General features: G+C 43.1%; 1 protein-coding gene across 1 annotated transcript in view; it reads right to left on the bottom strand.

The window, feature by feature from the left end:
* The window catches only part of LOC106589721 (protein kinase C epsilon type), a 159,466-nt gene extending 145,083 nt beyond the window's left edge, over positions 1-14,383 (bottom strand). Inside the window, exon 1 of the mRNA XM_082970524.1 lies at positions 13,191-14,383. Within this exon, the coding sequence (XP_082826650.1) occupies positions 13,191-13,538 (348 nt within the window). The 5' untranslated portion in view covers positions 13,539-14,383. The remainder of the gene's footprint in view (positions 1-13,190) is intronic.
* Positions 14,384-14,634: the final 251 nt, after the last annotated feature.

Raw genomic sequence — 14,634 nt, 5'->3', positions numbered from 1 at the left:
TTAAGTCTGATTCAATCTACGTCTCATGGAAGTAGGTGAAGCAAGCTGGCTGCGTTTTGTGCAAGATATTTTTTTGCCACAATATTGCCTCTTGAAAAAAAAGGACACTGTTTTGTTGAGCTGACTGCTCATGCAATGTGACTATTTGTGACTTTTCACAATAGAAATATTATATCATAAAGTTTGTGACTGTAGCGTAACTGTGGCAGCCCGACAAATCCAGTATGTGTTGGTTTTGGGAGAGGCAGAGAGGCAGAGAGGTAGAGAGAGGCAGAGAGAGGCTACGAAGCCTGGGACAAGCTTAGAGACAGGGGAGGCAGAGAGGGGCTACGAAGCCTGGGACAAGCTTAGAGACAGGGGAGGCAGAGAGGCAGAGAGAGGATACGAAGCCTGGGACAAGCTTAGAGACAGGGGAGGCAGAGAGGCAGAGAGAGGCTACGAAGCCTGGGACAAGCTTAGAGACAGGGGAGGCAGAGAGAGGCTATGAAGCCTGGGACTAGCTTAAAGACAGGAGAGTCAGAGAAGCAGAGAGAGGCTCAAAAGCCTGGGGCTACCATAGAGACAGGAGGGGCAGAGGCAGAGAGAGGCTATGAAGCCTGGGACTAGCTTAAAGACAGGAGAGGCAGAGAAGCAGAGAAAGGCTCAAAAGCCTGGGGCTAACATGGAGACAGGAGGGGCAAAGAGGCAACTGCTGTCTGGGGATAAGTCAGACAAAGGAGGGGCCCAGACAAAGAGGCCTGCCCAGGCCCACCCCTTACTGTTTCACCCCACCCCCAGCATACTAAACCACTAAAGTTTACACAGCCGGACAATCTCACGCTTCACTCCTACTAGTACCAACCCTGCTTGAGTGACTGCCTTGACTGAAAGCAAATGAAGACGTTTCAAGTTTTTATTGTCACTTGCACAGGTACATTGAATTGCCTTTCTTGCTCGTTCAGATAATGCAGCGATCAATATTAGTAGTACTAAGTCAAGTAGAACAAAAACACAGGCGAAAGTAAGTCAACTACTGTATATACAAGGTCAGTTCCAGGGACACACTACCTATTATGGACAAAAACTGTATGGAATATATTAGCTCAAAAACACTTATCTTGGTCATAGATAGTCTACAATCAGAGTCATATTATACAAAACTCCCGCTCAAGCCTCCTTAATAACCGGTTTTAACAGAAACTCAAAAAAACATGGAAAATACTGCTATTGTGACAGTAATGTTTGAGTCAGTATGTGTGTTCCTCAGAAAGTGTGTGTGTGCGCGTGTGTGTGTGAGAGAGAGAGAGAGTGTACTGTCTGTGCATGCATATACCTGCGCATCTACACTTTCCCACAAGTGCACAAGTCCAGACAGATTTTTCAAGGAGTCATCGTTGGCAAGGCCTCTAAATGCCTTGCTGTTTCGCCATTAGTCATGGAACCCACATGAGCACATCTGTCCCCCAGAGGCCACACCCATCACAGAGGGCCAGCCAGCCAATGGGGAGCTCCGTAACCCTGATGACTCAACACATTCACCCACAGTACAACAACATCTGACACCCATGTGTCAGACCTCCATCCATGGCACTACAATACATTTTCAATATAAATTCATATGGATTTCTTATCAGTGAGTTGATTCAGATTGTTTTGAAAGAGAGAGAGAGAGAGAGAGAGAGAGAGAGAGAGAGAGAGAAAATACTCTATATCCTCAGTCACATCAACTGCTGGAAAAAACACCCGCACCTGACCAGGAAGTGAACAAAAATGGAAAGGAGTTTGTGCATCTCTCTCAAACCTTAGGTTTGAATTTTCTTAATGGCAGGATTACAGGGAATTCTTTGGGAAGGTTCACCTACTGCTCAGCTCTTGGGACCAGTGTTGTCGACTATGCAATCTCAGACTTGGACCCCCCCCCCCCCCCCCCCATTAGTGCATTGATTGTCAGATCACAGCCACCATTGTCTGACCACTGCCAGATTAATGTATTTTTTAAAAGACTTCTCCACCCAAAGACCACACAAACAGAGCCCTGTACAATGGTTCATCTAAATAAAACATACAGATGAGTGCCTGACAGTGCAACACACTTCAACACAGCAGTGCACTGCGCAGAAATGACCTTTTAAGTGCATTCAGCCCAAACCTTCCTGACTTAAATTTGTCTGTGAATAAATTAAATGAGATCTATCATAAAGCAGCCACAAAAGCAAATTTATTCAAATGAGAAAACAGTTTTTATTTCGAAACCTCAAAAAGAGAAATGGTTTGATGCTGAACGTAATCTCACAAGGAAAAATGTAGATCTTTAACAAATAGAAAACATCACCAACCACAGAATAGACACATTCCGCAACACAATTGTGAAACATTGAAAGAATACAAACAAAACCTAAGATGGAAGAAACAGAAAGATGATTTTGAAACTCTATGCAATAATACCATCAGAAGACCTTACTTTAAATCCCACAAAATATGCAAGAAAAACTCAGCTTCCTAGAACACACAATTAAAAACATCCAGAACCCAATTGACTACCAAATTACACCCGCTGTACTTTTGAAGAAAATACAAAGCCTTAAACTTGGAAAGGTATGTGGCCCTGACAGCATCAGGAATGAAATGCTGAAACACACTACTCCTGAGCTGCAGGATGCCTCATTAAAACTATTCAACCTGGTTTTGGAGAGTGGCTACTTCCCTGATATTTGGAACCAGTGGCTCATATATAAAAAAGGTGACAAATTAGACCCTAATAACTACAGCGGAATATGTGTCACCAGTAACATGGGAAAACTGTTCTGCTGTATTCTCAATGACCAAATACAGACCTTCCTCATACAACATAAAGCTCTCAGCAAAACACTAATGGGCTTCCTACTCAAATACAGAACAACAGACCACATACACACATTACACACACTAATAAACCAGCATGTTCATCAGAAAAGCAGAGGAAAAGTATTTGCATGTTTTGTTGATTTTAAGAATGCTTTTGATTCCATATGACATGATGGATTATATTACAATACACACAAAAGCGGCACTGGGGGTAAAGTATATGACATCATAAAATCTATTTACTTGAACAACACATGTAAACTCAGCAAAAAAAGAAACGTCCCTTTTTCAGCACCCTGTCTTTCAAAGATAATTCGTAAAAATCCAAATAACCTCACAGATCTTCATTGTAAAGGGTTTAAACACTGTTTCCCATGCTTGTTCAATGAACAATAAACAATTAATGAGCATGCACCTGTGGAACGGTCGTTAAGACAATAACAGCTTACAGACGGTAGGCAATTAAGGTCACAGTTATGAAAACTTAGGACACTAAAGAGGCCTTTCTAGTGACTCTGAAAAACACCAAAAGAAAGATGCCCAGGGTCCCTGCTCATCTGTGTGAATGTGCCTTAGGCATGCTGCAAGGAGGCATGAGGACTGCAGATGTGGCCAGGGCAATACATTTCAATGTCCGTACTGTGAGACGCCTAAGACGGCCCTACAGGGAGACAGGACGGACAGCTGATCGTCCTTGCGGTGGCATACCCACGTGTAACAACACCTGCACAGGAAAGGGTACATCCGAACATCACACCTGCGGGACAGGTACAGGATGGCAACAACAACTTCCAGAGTTACACCAGGAATGCACAATCCCTCCATCAGTGCTCAGACTGTCCGCAATAGGCTGAGAGAGGCTGGACTGAGGGCTTGTAGGCCTGTTGTAAGGCAGGTCCTCACCAGACATCAGCGGCAACAAAGTCGCATATGGGCACAAACCCACCGTCGCTGGACCAGACAAGACTAACAAAAAGTGTTCTTCACTGACGAGTCGCGGTTTTGTCTCACCAGGGGTGATGGTCGGATTCGCGTTTACCGTCAAAGGAATGAGTGTTACACCGAGGCCTGTACTCTGGAGCGGGATCGATTTGGAGGTGGAGGTTCCGTCATGGTCTGGGGCGGTGTGTCACAGCATCATCGGACTGAGCTTGTTGTCATTGCAGGCAATCTCAACGCTGTGCGTTACAGGGAAGACATCCTCCTCCCTCATGTGGTACCCTTCCTGCAGGCTCATCCTGACATGACCCTCCAGCATGACAATGCCACCAGCCATACTGCTTGTTCTGTGCGTGATTTCCTGCAAGACAGGAATGTCAGTGTTCCGCCATGGCTAGCGAAGAGCCCGGATCTCAATCCCATTGAGCACATCTGGGACCTGTTGGATCGGAGGGTGAGGGCCAGGGCCATTCCCCCCAGAAATGTCCGGGAACTTGCAGGTGCCTTGGTGGAAGAGTGGGGTAACATCTCACAGCAAGAACTGGAAAATCTGGTGCAGTCCATGAGGAGGAGATGCACTGCAGTACTTAATGCAGCTGGTGGCCACACCAGATACTGACTGTTACTTTTGACCCCCTCTTTGTTCAGGGACACATTATTCAATTTCTGTTAGTCACATGTTTGTGGAATTTGTTCAGTTTATGTCTCAGTTGTTGAATCTTGTTATGTTCATACAAATATTTACACATGTTGAGTTTGCTGAAAATAAACGCAGTTGACAGTGAGAGGACGTTTCTTTTTTGCTGAGTTTAGTATTAAACTGAACAATAAAAGAACAATGTTTTTGCACAAGGGCGAGGGGTGCGACAAGGGTGCAGTTTAAGTTCAACCCTGTTCAACATCTACATCAACGAACTAGCAGTGTTTTTGGACCGATCTGCAGCCCCTGGATTAACCCTCAAAGATGAGGAGCCCAGATTTCTGCTCTACGCAGATGACCTTGTCCTACTGTCACCAACAGAGCAAGGTCTACAGGAACAACTGCACATTCTTTGGGAATACAGCAGACACTCCTTTAAATTAGGAAATAACAATGTTGAACTACCTGGGACTAAAAATCAGTGCTTCTGGTGGATTTGGTCTGGCAGTGAATGCACTAAAAGAAAAAGTCCGCAAAACATTTTACTTCATAAGAAGAACATTCTCAAAAATGAATATTCCTATCCAAATCTAATGCAAAATATTCAATATTGTAATTTTACCAATTGCACTATATGGAAGTGAGGTGTGGGGTCCAATCTGTAATTACGATAATAAGAATTAGAAGACAAACTCCATAGAAAATCTACATACAGAATTATCCAAAATATTTATTTTACCTAGGCAAGTCAGTTAAGAACAAATTCTTATATTCAATGACAGCCTAGAAACAGCCTTGTTCAGGGGCAGAACGACAGATTTGTACCTTGTCAGCTGGGGGATTTGAACTTGCAACCTTGCGGTTACTAGTCCAACGCTCTAACCACTAGGCTACCCTGCTACCCTACTGCCACTAGGCTATCCCAAAGAAAGTACCAAATAATGCATGCAAAGTGGAACTCAGAAGATTCCCTTTAATTTAATATAAAAAAGAACCCATTAATTTTATCACCATATTGAAATTAAGCCCCAAAACATCCTTACAATTCAAAGCATTGAAAACCCAAGAGCTGAACCTTGAAAAGAGTCCCCTTTGACAGCTGTTAAAAACACTAAACAACCTTAATATCTAAACACACAGGGAAATCAGTCAAATTGTTACAGGAATTAAAATATGTCTGCTCTGTCAGAGATACAAAACAGAGACAGATCCTGACCAAATACAGGTTCAGTGACAACCAACTAGCTATAGAAAAAGAGAGACACAAAAAGACATGGCTACCCAAAGAGGAGTGTCTATGTGGTCATGCATGACAGGGGAAGTAGACACAGACATGCACTTCTTCCTCTACTGTCAGAAATACTTCCAAATAACACAATCTTTTTAAAATAAATATTTAAAGCAGGATGTACCAGTGACTCGCTCAATACGGAAGTGGTCAGATGATGCAGATGCTAAGCTACAGGACTGTTTTGCTAGCACAGACTGGAATATGTTCCGGGACTCATCCAATGGCATTGAGGAGTATACCACATCAGTCACCGGCTTCATCAATAAGTGCATCGATGACGTCGTCCCCACATTGATCGTACGTACATATCCCAACCAGAAGCCATGGATTACAGGCAACATCCGCACTGAGCTAAAGGGTAAAGATGCCGCTTCAAGGAGCGGGACTCTAACCCGAACACTTATAAGAAATTAGAGGTCGACCGATTAATCGGAATGGCCGATTAAATAGGGCCGATTTCAAGTTTTCATAACAATCGGTAATCAGCCTTTTGGACACCGATTGTGGCCGATTACATTGCACTCCATGAGGAGACTGCGTGGCAGGCTGACTACCTGTTACGCGAGTGCAGCAAAAAGCCAAGGTAAGTTGCTAGCTAGAATTAAACTTATCTTGTAAAAAACAATCAATCTTAACATAATCACTAGTTAACTACACATGGTTGATGATATTACTAGTTTATCTAGCTTGTCCTGGGTTGCATATAATCGATGCGGTGCCTGTTAATTTATCATCGAATCACAGCCTACTTCACCAAACGGGTGATGATTTAACAAGCGCATTCGCAAAAAAAAGCACTGTCGTTGCACCAATATGTACCTAACCATAAACATCAATGTCTTTCTTTAAAATCAATACACAAATATATATTTTTAAACCGGCATATTTAGTTAATATTGCCTGCTAACATTAATTTCTTTTAACTAGGGAAATAGTGTCACTTCTCTTGCATTCCGTGCCAGCAGAATCAGGGTATATGCAGCAGTTTGGGCCGCCTGGCTCGTTGCGAACTGTGTGAAGACCATTTCTTCCTAACAAAGACCGTAATTAATTTGCCAGAATTGTACATAATTATGACATAACATTGAAGGTTGTGCAATGTAACAGCAATATTTAGACTTAGGGATGCCACCCGTTAGATAAAATATGGAACGGTTCCGTATTTCACTGAAAGAATGAACGTTTTGTTTTCGAAATGATAGTTTCCGGATTTGACCATATTAATGACCTAAGGCTCGTATTTCTGTGTGTTATTATGTTATAATTAAGTCTATGATATGATATTTGATAGAGCAGTCTGACTGAGCGGTGGTAGGCAGCAGCAGGCTCGTAAGCATTCATTCAAACAGCACTTTTGTGCATTTGCCAGCAGCTCTTCGCTGTGCTTCAAGCATTGAGCTGTTTATGACTTCAAGCCTATCAACTCCCGAGATTAGGCTGCTGTAACCGATGTGAAATGGCTAGCGGGGTGCGCATTATAGTGTTTCAATCGGTGACGTCACTCGCTCTGAGACCCTGAAGTAGTTGTTTCCCTTGCTCTGCAAGGGCCGCGGCTTTTGTGGAGCGATGGGTAACGATGCTTCGAGGGTGGCTGTTGTCGATGTGTTCCCTGGTTTGAGCCCAGGTAGGGGCGAGGAGAGGGACGGAAGCTATACTGTTACACTGGCAATACTATAGTGCCTGTAAGAAAATCCAATAGCCAAAGGTATATGAAATACAAATCGTATAGGGAGAAATAGTCCTATAATTCCTATAATGACTACAACCTAAAACTTCTTACCTGGGAATATTGAAGACTCATGTTAAAAGGAACCACCAGCTTTCATATGTTCTCATGTTCTGAGCAAGGAACTTAAATGTTAGCTTTTTTACATGGCACATATTGCACTTTTACTTTCTTCTCCAACACTTGGTTTTTGCATTATTTAAACCAAATTGAACATGTTTCATTATTTATTTGAGGCTAAATTGATTTTATTGATGTATTATATTAAGTTAAAATAAAAGTGTTCATTCAGTATTGTTGTAATTGTCATTTTTACAAATAAGTAAACAAATAAATAAATAATCGGCCGATTAATCGGTATCAGCTTTTTTGGTCATCCAATAATCGGTATCGGCGTTGAAAAATCATAATTGGTTGACCTCTATAAGAAATCCCGCTATGCCCTCTGGAGAACCATCAAACTGGCAAAGCATCAATACAGGACTAAGATTGAATCCTACTTCACCGGCTCCGACGCTCGTCAGATGTGGCAAGGCTTGCAAACTATTACGGACTACAAAGGGAAGCCCAGTCGTGAGCTGCCCAGTGACACGAGCCTACCATATGAGCTAAATTACTTCTATGCGTGCTTCAAGGCAAGCAACACTGAAGCATGCATGAGAGCACCAGCTGTTCCGGACGACTGTGTGATCGTGCTCGCTGTAGCCAATGTGAGTAAGACAGGTCACAAGGCCGCAGGGCCAGACGGATTACCAGGACGTGAATTCTGTGCCCAAGAACAGCAAGGTAACCTGCCTAAATGACTACCGACCAGTACCACTCACGTCTGTAGCCATGAAGTGCTTTGAAAGGCTGGTCATGGCTCACATCAACACCATTATCCCAGAAACCCTAGACCCACTCCAATTTGCATACCGCCCCAACAGATCCACAGACGACGCAATCTCTATTGCACTCCACACTGCCCTTTCCCACCTGGACAAAAAGAACACCTACGTGAGAATGCTGTTCATTGACTACAGCTCAGCGTTCAACACCATAGTGCCCTTAAAGCTCATCACAAAGCTAAGGACCCTGGGACTAAACCCCTCCCTCTGCACCTGAATCCTGGACTTCCTGACGGGCCGCCCCCAGGTGGTAAGGGTAGGCAACAAAAGGAGGAGGGGTGTGGACTACAGGAAAAGGAGGGCCGCACGCCCCCATTCTTATCGACGGGTTGTAGTGGAGCAGGTTGAGAGCTTCCAGTTCCTTGGTGTCCACATCACCAACAAACTATCATGGTCCAAACACACCAAGACAGTTGTGAAGAAGGCACGACAACACCTATTCCCCATCAGTAGACTGAAAATATTTGGCATGGGTCCTCAAATAGTTCTACAGCTGCACCATCAAGAGCATCCTGACTGGTTGCATCACAGCCTGGTATGGCAACTGCTCGGCCTCCTTCCGCAATGCGCTACAGAGGGTAGTGCTTAAGCCCCCAATCACCGGGGCCAGGCTTCCTGCCATCCAGGACCTCTATTATTTTTTTTACATTTATTTAACCTTTATTTAACTAGGCAAGTCAGTTAAGAACAAATTCTTATTTACAATGACGGCCTCCCTGGCCAAACCCTAACCCGGTCGACGCTGGGCCAATTGTGTGTCACCCTATGGGACTCCCAATCATGGCTGGTTGTGATACAGCCTCAAATCGAACCAGGGTCTGTAGTGATAAAGGCCTCTAGCACTGAGATGCAGTGCCTTAGACGGCTGCGCCACTCGGGAACCCTATACCAGGCAATATCTGAGGAAGGCCATAAAAACTGCCAAAGACTACAGCCACCCTAGTCATAGACTGTTCTCTCTGCTACCGCCCGGCAAGCTGAACCGGAGCGCCAAGTCTAGGTCCAAAAGGCTCCTTAACAGCTTCTACCCCCAAGCCGTAAGACTGCTGAACAGCTAATCAAATGGCTATCCGGACTATTTGCAGTGACCCTCCCTTTTTTATGCTGCTGCTACTCGCTGTTACTACCTATGCATAGTCACTTTACTCCTACCTACATGTACACTACCGTTCAAAAGTTTGGGGTCACTTACAAATGTCCTTGTTTTGAAAGAAAAGCACATTTCTTGTCCATTAAAATTACATCAAATTGATCAGAAATACAGTGTAGACATTATTAAGGTTGTAAATGACTATTGTAGCTGGAAACGGCTAATTTTTTATGGAATATCTACATAGGCGTACAGAGACCCATTATCAGCAACCATCACTCCTGTGTTCCAGTGGCACGTTGTGTTAGCTAATCCAAGTTTATAATTTTAAAAGGCTAATTGATCATTAGAAAACCCTTTTGCAATTATGTTAGCACAGCTGAAAACTGTTGTACTGATGTTCTTCACTCTTATTTTTCTTAAAACTGCATTGTTGGTTAAGGGCTTGGAAGTAAGCATTTCACGGTAAGGACTACACCTGTTGTATTCGGCACATGACAAATACAATTTTTTTGATTTTATTGACCTCAATTCCCAACTTATATGCATTTACTAATGACATAAAGCTTGTAATTATTCTGGTGTGGAAGAAAGCGCAAATATTACTGCCAGATATTTATATTATAGCCTGAGGGACATACCATGACCATTAATTCCCTGAAGTATGTACATTGTATACAACTTGGTCATTACTCTTCATTACTTGGTCAATCTCTTCATTCAAAGACTCAATCATGGACACTCTGACTGACAGGTGTGGCTGCTTTGTGTGATGTATTGTTGTCTCTCCCTTCTTGCCCTTTGTGCTGTTGTCTGTGCCCAATAATGTTTGTACCATGTTGTGCTGCTACCATGTTGTTGTTATGTTGTGTTGCTACCATGCTGTGTCGTCATGTGTTGCTGCCTCACTATGTTTTTTTTTAGGTCTCTCTTTATGAAGTGTTGTGTTGTCTCTCTTGTTGTGATGTGTGTTTTGTCCTATATTTATATTGTATTTATTTTTTATTTTTAATCCCAGCCCCCGTCCCCGCAGGAGGTCTTTTGCCTTTTGGTAGGCTGTCATTGTAAATAAGAATTTGTTCTTAACTGACTTGCCTAGTTAAATAAAAAATTAAATAAATAATACATAGCATAATCATCATCCATTTACATTATCTATTATTTAATTTTTTTAATAATCTTATTTTTAATTAATTAAATATTTCAACCGAAGATTACACAATACAACAGCAGTAGTGTTGTACCTCTATACATGATTGTATGTACTATTATTATTACTACTGATATTAACTGTATTTCATTATCCTCATTGCATTGTACTGTATTTACTGAAATGCTGTACCACTATACTGCCTTGGCAATATCTACAAATTGTATTTCATGCCAATAAAGCAATCTGAATTTGAGAGAGCGAGAGAGCGAGAGAGCGAGAGAGCGAGAGAGCGACAGACAGACAGACAGACAGACAGACAGACAGACAGACAGACAGACAGACAGACAGACAGACAGACAGACAGACAGACAGACAGACAGACAGACAGAGAGAGAGAGAGAGGCTTCTTTCTGAGGTCATGGAGACATGACCTCAGAAAGAATGAAATGAAAAGGTAAAAGATTAAAGGAGTGGTAAAGGTGAAAGCAAGTTCACGGGAGCTGCACATACAATAGGAGCAAAGAGAGATGGAAAGAAAGGACCCAGAGAGCAATACTGTTTAGGTCAGAATAGGAAAACAGTCTCCATGTACAATCCATACCCAATTCTCAGCACCAACACCACTAAACAGACATTTTGGAACCAGGGAGGCGATCTCCAAACTACTTAGTTGGGACCCTTCCATCCAGCCAAGCACAAAGCGCCTTTAGCCCTATGAGCCAAGCACAGCCTCGTCAGCCAGACATGTGAGCAGATGACATAGCCTGGTCGGTCAACGTCAGCAAAGAACATTCCCAGCCTGACAAGCCAAACACAGACAGAACCCTTATTGCCGTGAGCCTCCCAGGCCCGTCCAGTGTACTGTACCTCCTCCACTCCATAATGGACCTGATAGAGTCTTATCAATAATCCAAACTCCCGCCTACCTCAGACAAACTGTCAAGAGTGAACCTGCATGTAAGCATTTCATTGTACTGTGTACATATGACAAATAAACTTGACAACAAAGACAAGAGATTCCTCTTCAGCCTGTACTGTATGTGGAGGCTGTCTGTCAGTAGAGAACAGAGCACACCGATCCACCTGCCACGCCGAGGCCAGGAGAACAGCTTCAGAGTGCTGCCCTGCACCTTTTGTTGTTGTTTTGCCGTTCTAGTTCTGGGTCAGTGGTTCGCCATGAAAGGAAACACTACTCACAAGAGGAGCAAAGCCACACAGTATTTATGAAAAGGTTCCTCCCTCACAAGGAAAGTGTTATGATATATTTGGGTGGCATCCTGAGGAACATAATTGCCTACAAGACAATGAATAGTCCCAGTATTACTGTGAATATACCCTTTATTATAATATGTCCATGTTACCCATCTTACCACTGATTATCAGCAATGAGGAGAATAGATTATTTTATTATTTGAAGCTTTTGTTCCTGTCTATGTTAGTACAATCAGCACTGTTTTTATTGACCTAATAATGAACAGCTCTGAAGTTCTTCTGTATGTGGTCAACTGGGCACTGAACACATAGAGTTAAATCTAATACTGTAATTACATATTTATTAACTATGTTTTAGTGGATTTATGATGTTTATGTTATGTTGGGCAGTGTATGTGAAGTGTGGTAGTCAGGACAGATGCTGATATTTGCATGTCCTTGGCTGGGGCTGGAAACTGTAGGGATATACAGGTTTCCTAAAAACATAACCTATTCCTCCTCAGTGAACCTCACCCTCTCTCCTATAGTGAACATCTTGAGGAAGGTGTGCCTACGTTGATCACATGATCCAATCTATGTCACATGATCCAAGTTAAAGTCTCCTCATAATCCAAGAAACATGTCAGCATGTATTGTGTGTTGGACATAGCATTGATAATCTCATTTGGTGGACGATTGAAGATTTAGAGAAACCACATGTGCATAACTCTTCATTAGGTGTAGCCTAATGTGCTGCATGTCTTCTCAAATGAGTCTGCAGCTGCTTATCTTATAAGAGAGCATATGGCCTTAAGGAAACCTCATGATTCCAGTATTTAACTGGAAGGCTGTGAAAGAGGGACTTCTCTGTGTGCACTTTCTTCTCTGTGTCCATCTCAAGGCCATCATGGTTTCCAAGACATGCAAATGATCAATCAATTGCAAGTTATGTTAGTGGTTTAGAAGCAGCTCTGTCAGTGAGACTCATAGCTGACTGGCCTTGTCATCCCACATTGGATTTTAACGCACTGTTGCTTTTGACATGGAAACGTTGCTTTTCTCAGAATGCAGGCCTACATCGCAGCTGATAGGAATATTTATGACCTGCTTGTAAGCGCCGTCCTCTGCACCGTTCCTACGAAACAGGGTTATATGCGCATGGATCTGTCTGGGTCCAGATCGTGGGATGATACCGGTGGCCTAGAGAAGTATCAAAGCACCAGGAAACTAACGGTGGATGCCAGCCAGGGGGTTTTGTGAGGATGGTGTTGTTGATGATGATAAAGTAACATTATTTATAGCTCTAGACTGTTTTGCCAAATAATAATGGAGACTTTGTATAATTTATTCTAATCGTAAAGGCATCAGGATGCTGAGTGTGAGATGAAAACTACTTGGTAAAAAGGCACTATGTGCAAGGAGCACCAAATAATAACGGGACATAGCCTACCCATTCCTCGTAGTGCTTACTGCCATTCTGCAATATATCTTCAAACTGTATGATGCAGTTAGCCACGAAATCGTCATATCCAATTGGCGCGTCGTGAAACACCGACAGTTCGATTTTCCTTCCGTCATGCACCTCCGTAACGAACTCGTCGTTCCACGCAGGACTGTTGGTTTTCTGTTTGGTGGAGGTTTGGCCCACACGCGAGTCATCCACGTTTAGTGCGATGTAGGTGTCTAGGAGAAAAGTCTGGGTTTTTGGGCCAACCGCATGCCTGAGAGACCAAGCCGTCGGTTTCAAGTCCAACGCCTCACAAATCTTGATCTTCAATAACCCATTGAAAACCACCATTGCGGTGATGTAATCCTCTTCAATGGGCTTTGGAACAAGAATGGTTGTTTACAATATATTCCTTTAACCCAGCCACTTCAACGGGTCATAAATAATTTAGCCTAGTTTTATGTAGCGTTTGAATCCTCAAATTAAGACCACGGATTGAATGGTTTTTCCAAGAGGTTGTGACTTGAATATAAGGGGAAAATGCCGTCCCGTGTCACTCTATCACACACGTACCAATCGGATGCTTATCAGTCGTTTTGAAACAGTCCAGAGACAATAAATGTTCTTGTTTTTGCTCTCTAACAGTTTCGGTTTTCACAATGATAATCCACATTTGGGTTTTAACCAGACAAAGCCTTTCTTTTGAATATAATAAATACACGTATTGAGAAGCGTATACGCAGGAAAAATATGACCATGCAGCAGTTGGGATATCAACAGCCTACCCAAACCGCAACCCGACAGAGCAAAATCTATCAAAGATATCTATCCTCGGCAACTCCACTAGGCTCTGGAAACACTCGTATTCCACTGTTGGAAGATAGGGCGACTCCTGCCTCCTTGCAGTGCATTTGGGATGTTTCCCAAACAGGCTACTCGACTTGTGAATAGCTCAAGCAATGTATAGTTGCCGGTCGACTCTAGGTTGTGGTTTTCTTGGTTTCTGTTCTGCTCCTTATCCTCCCAGGATGTTCTCTCGCCGTTGCTGTTCTTGGTTTCCTGCAGACCTACCTCTTCTCCCCCCCGACCGTCTAAACGCTGCTGCAGGAAATGCGCAAAACACGTCAGTTTCTCGGCGCGCCGCGTCTTGTCTATGCCAGATGGGGGAGTGCGACGCAACAGTCAGTGTAGGCGAGCGGACCAGGCTGTCAGGACATAGGCGCATCCCAAGTGCTCAAGTGATAGACACTGGGATATTATTTTCTGGAGTAGGCCTACTCATTCCATTTCGGGAACATATCGGGGAGGCTCATCGCTGATGGGGTTATGAATACTGTTATAAAAAGGGACTATTGCACCAAATACATGGAAAAGGGGTGGATCATCGGGGTGGTTCGGTATGTCTGTTATTTGCAACATATGATTATTTTAGCCTACTTGATATAAA

Source organism: Salmo salar, chromosome 28 (assembly GCF_965601325.2).
Source record: "Salmo salar chromosome 28, fSalSal1, whole genome shotgun sequence".
NCBI lineage: Eukaryota > Metazoa > Chordata > Actinopteri > Salmoniformes > Salmonidae > Salmo > Salmo salar.
Note: the sequence above shows the minus strand (reverse complement) of the source record. Positions and strands in the feature narration are given on the sequence as shown.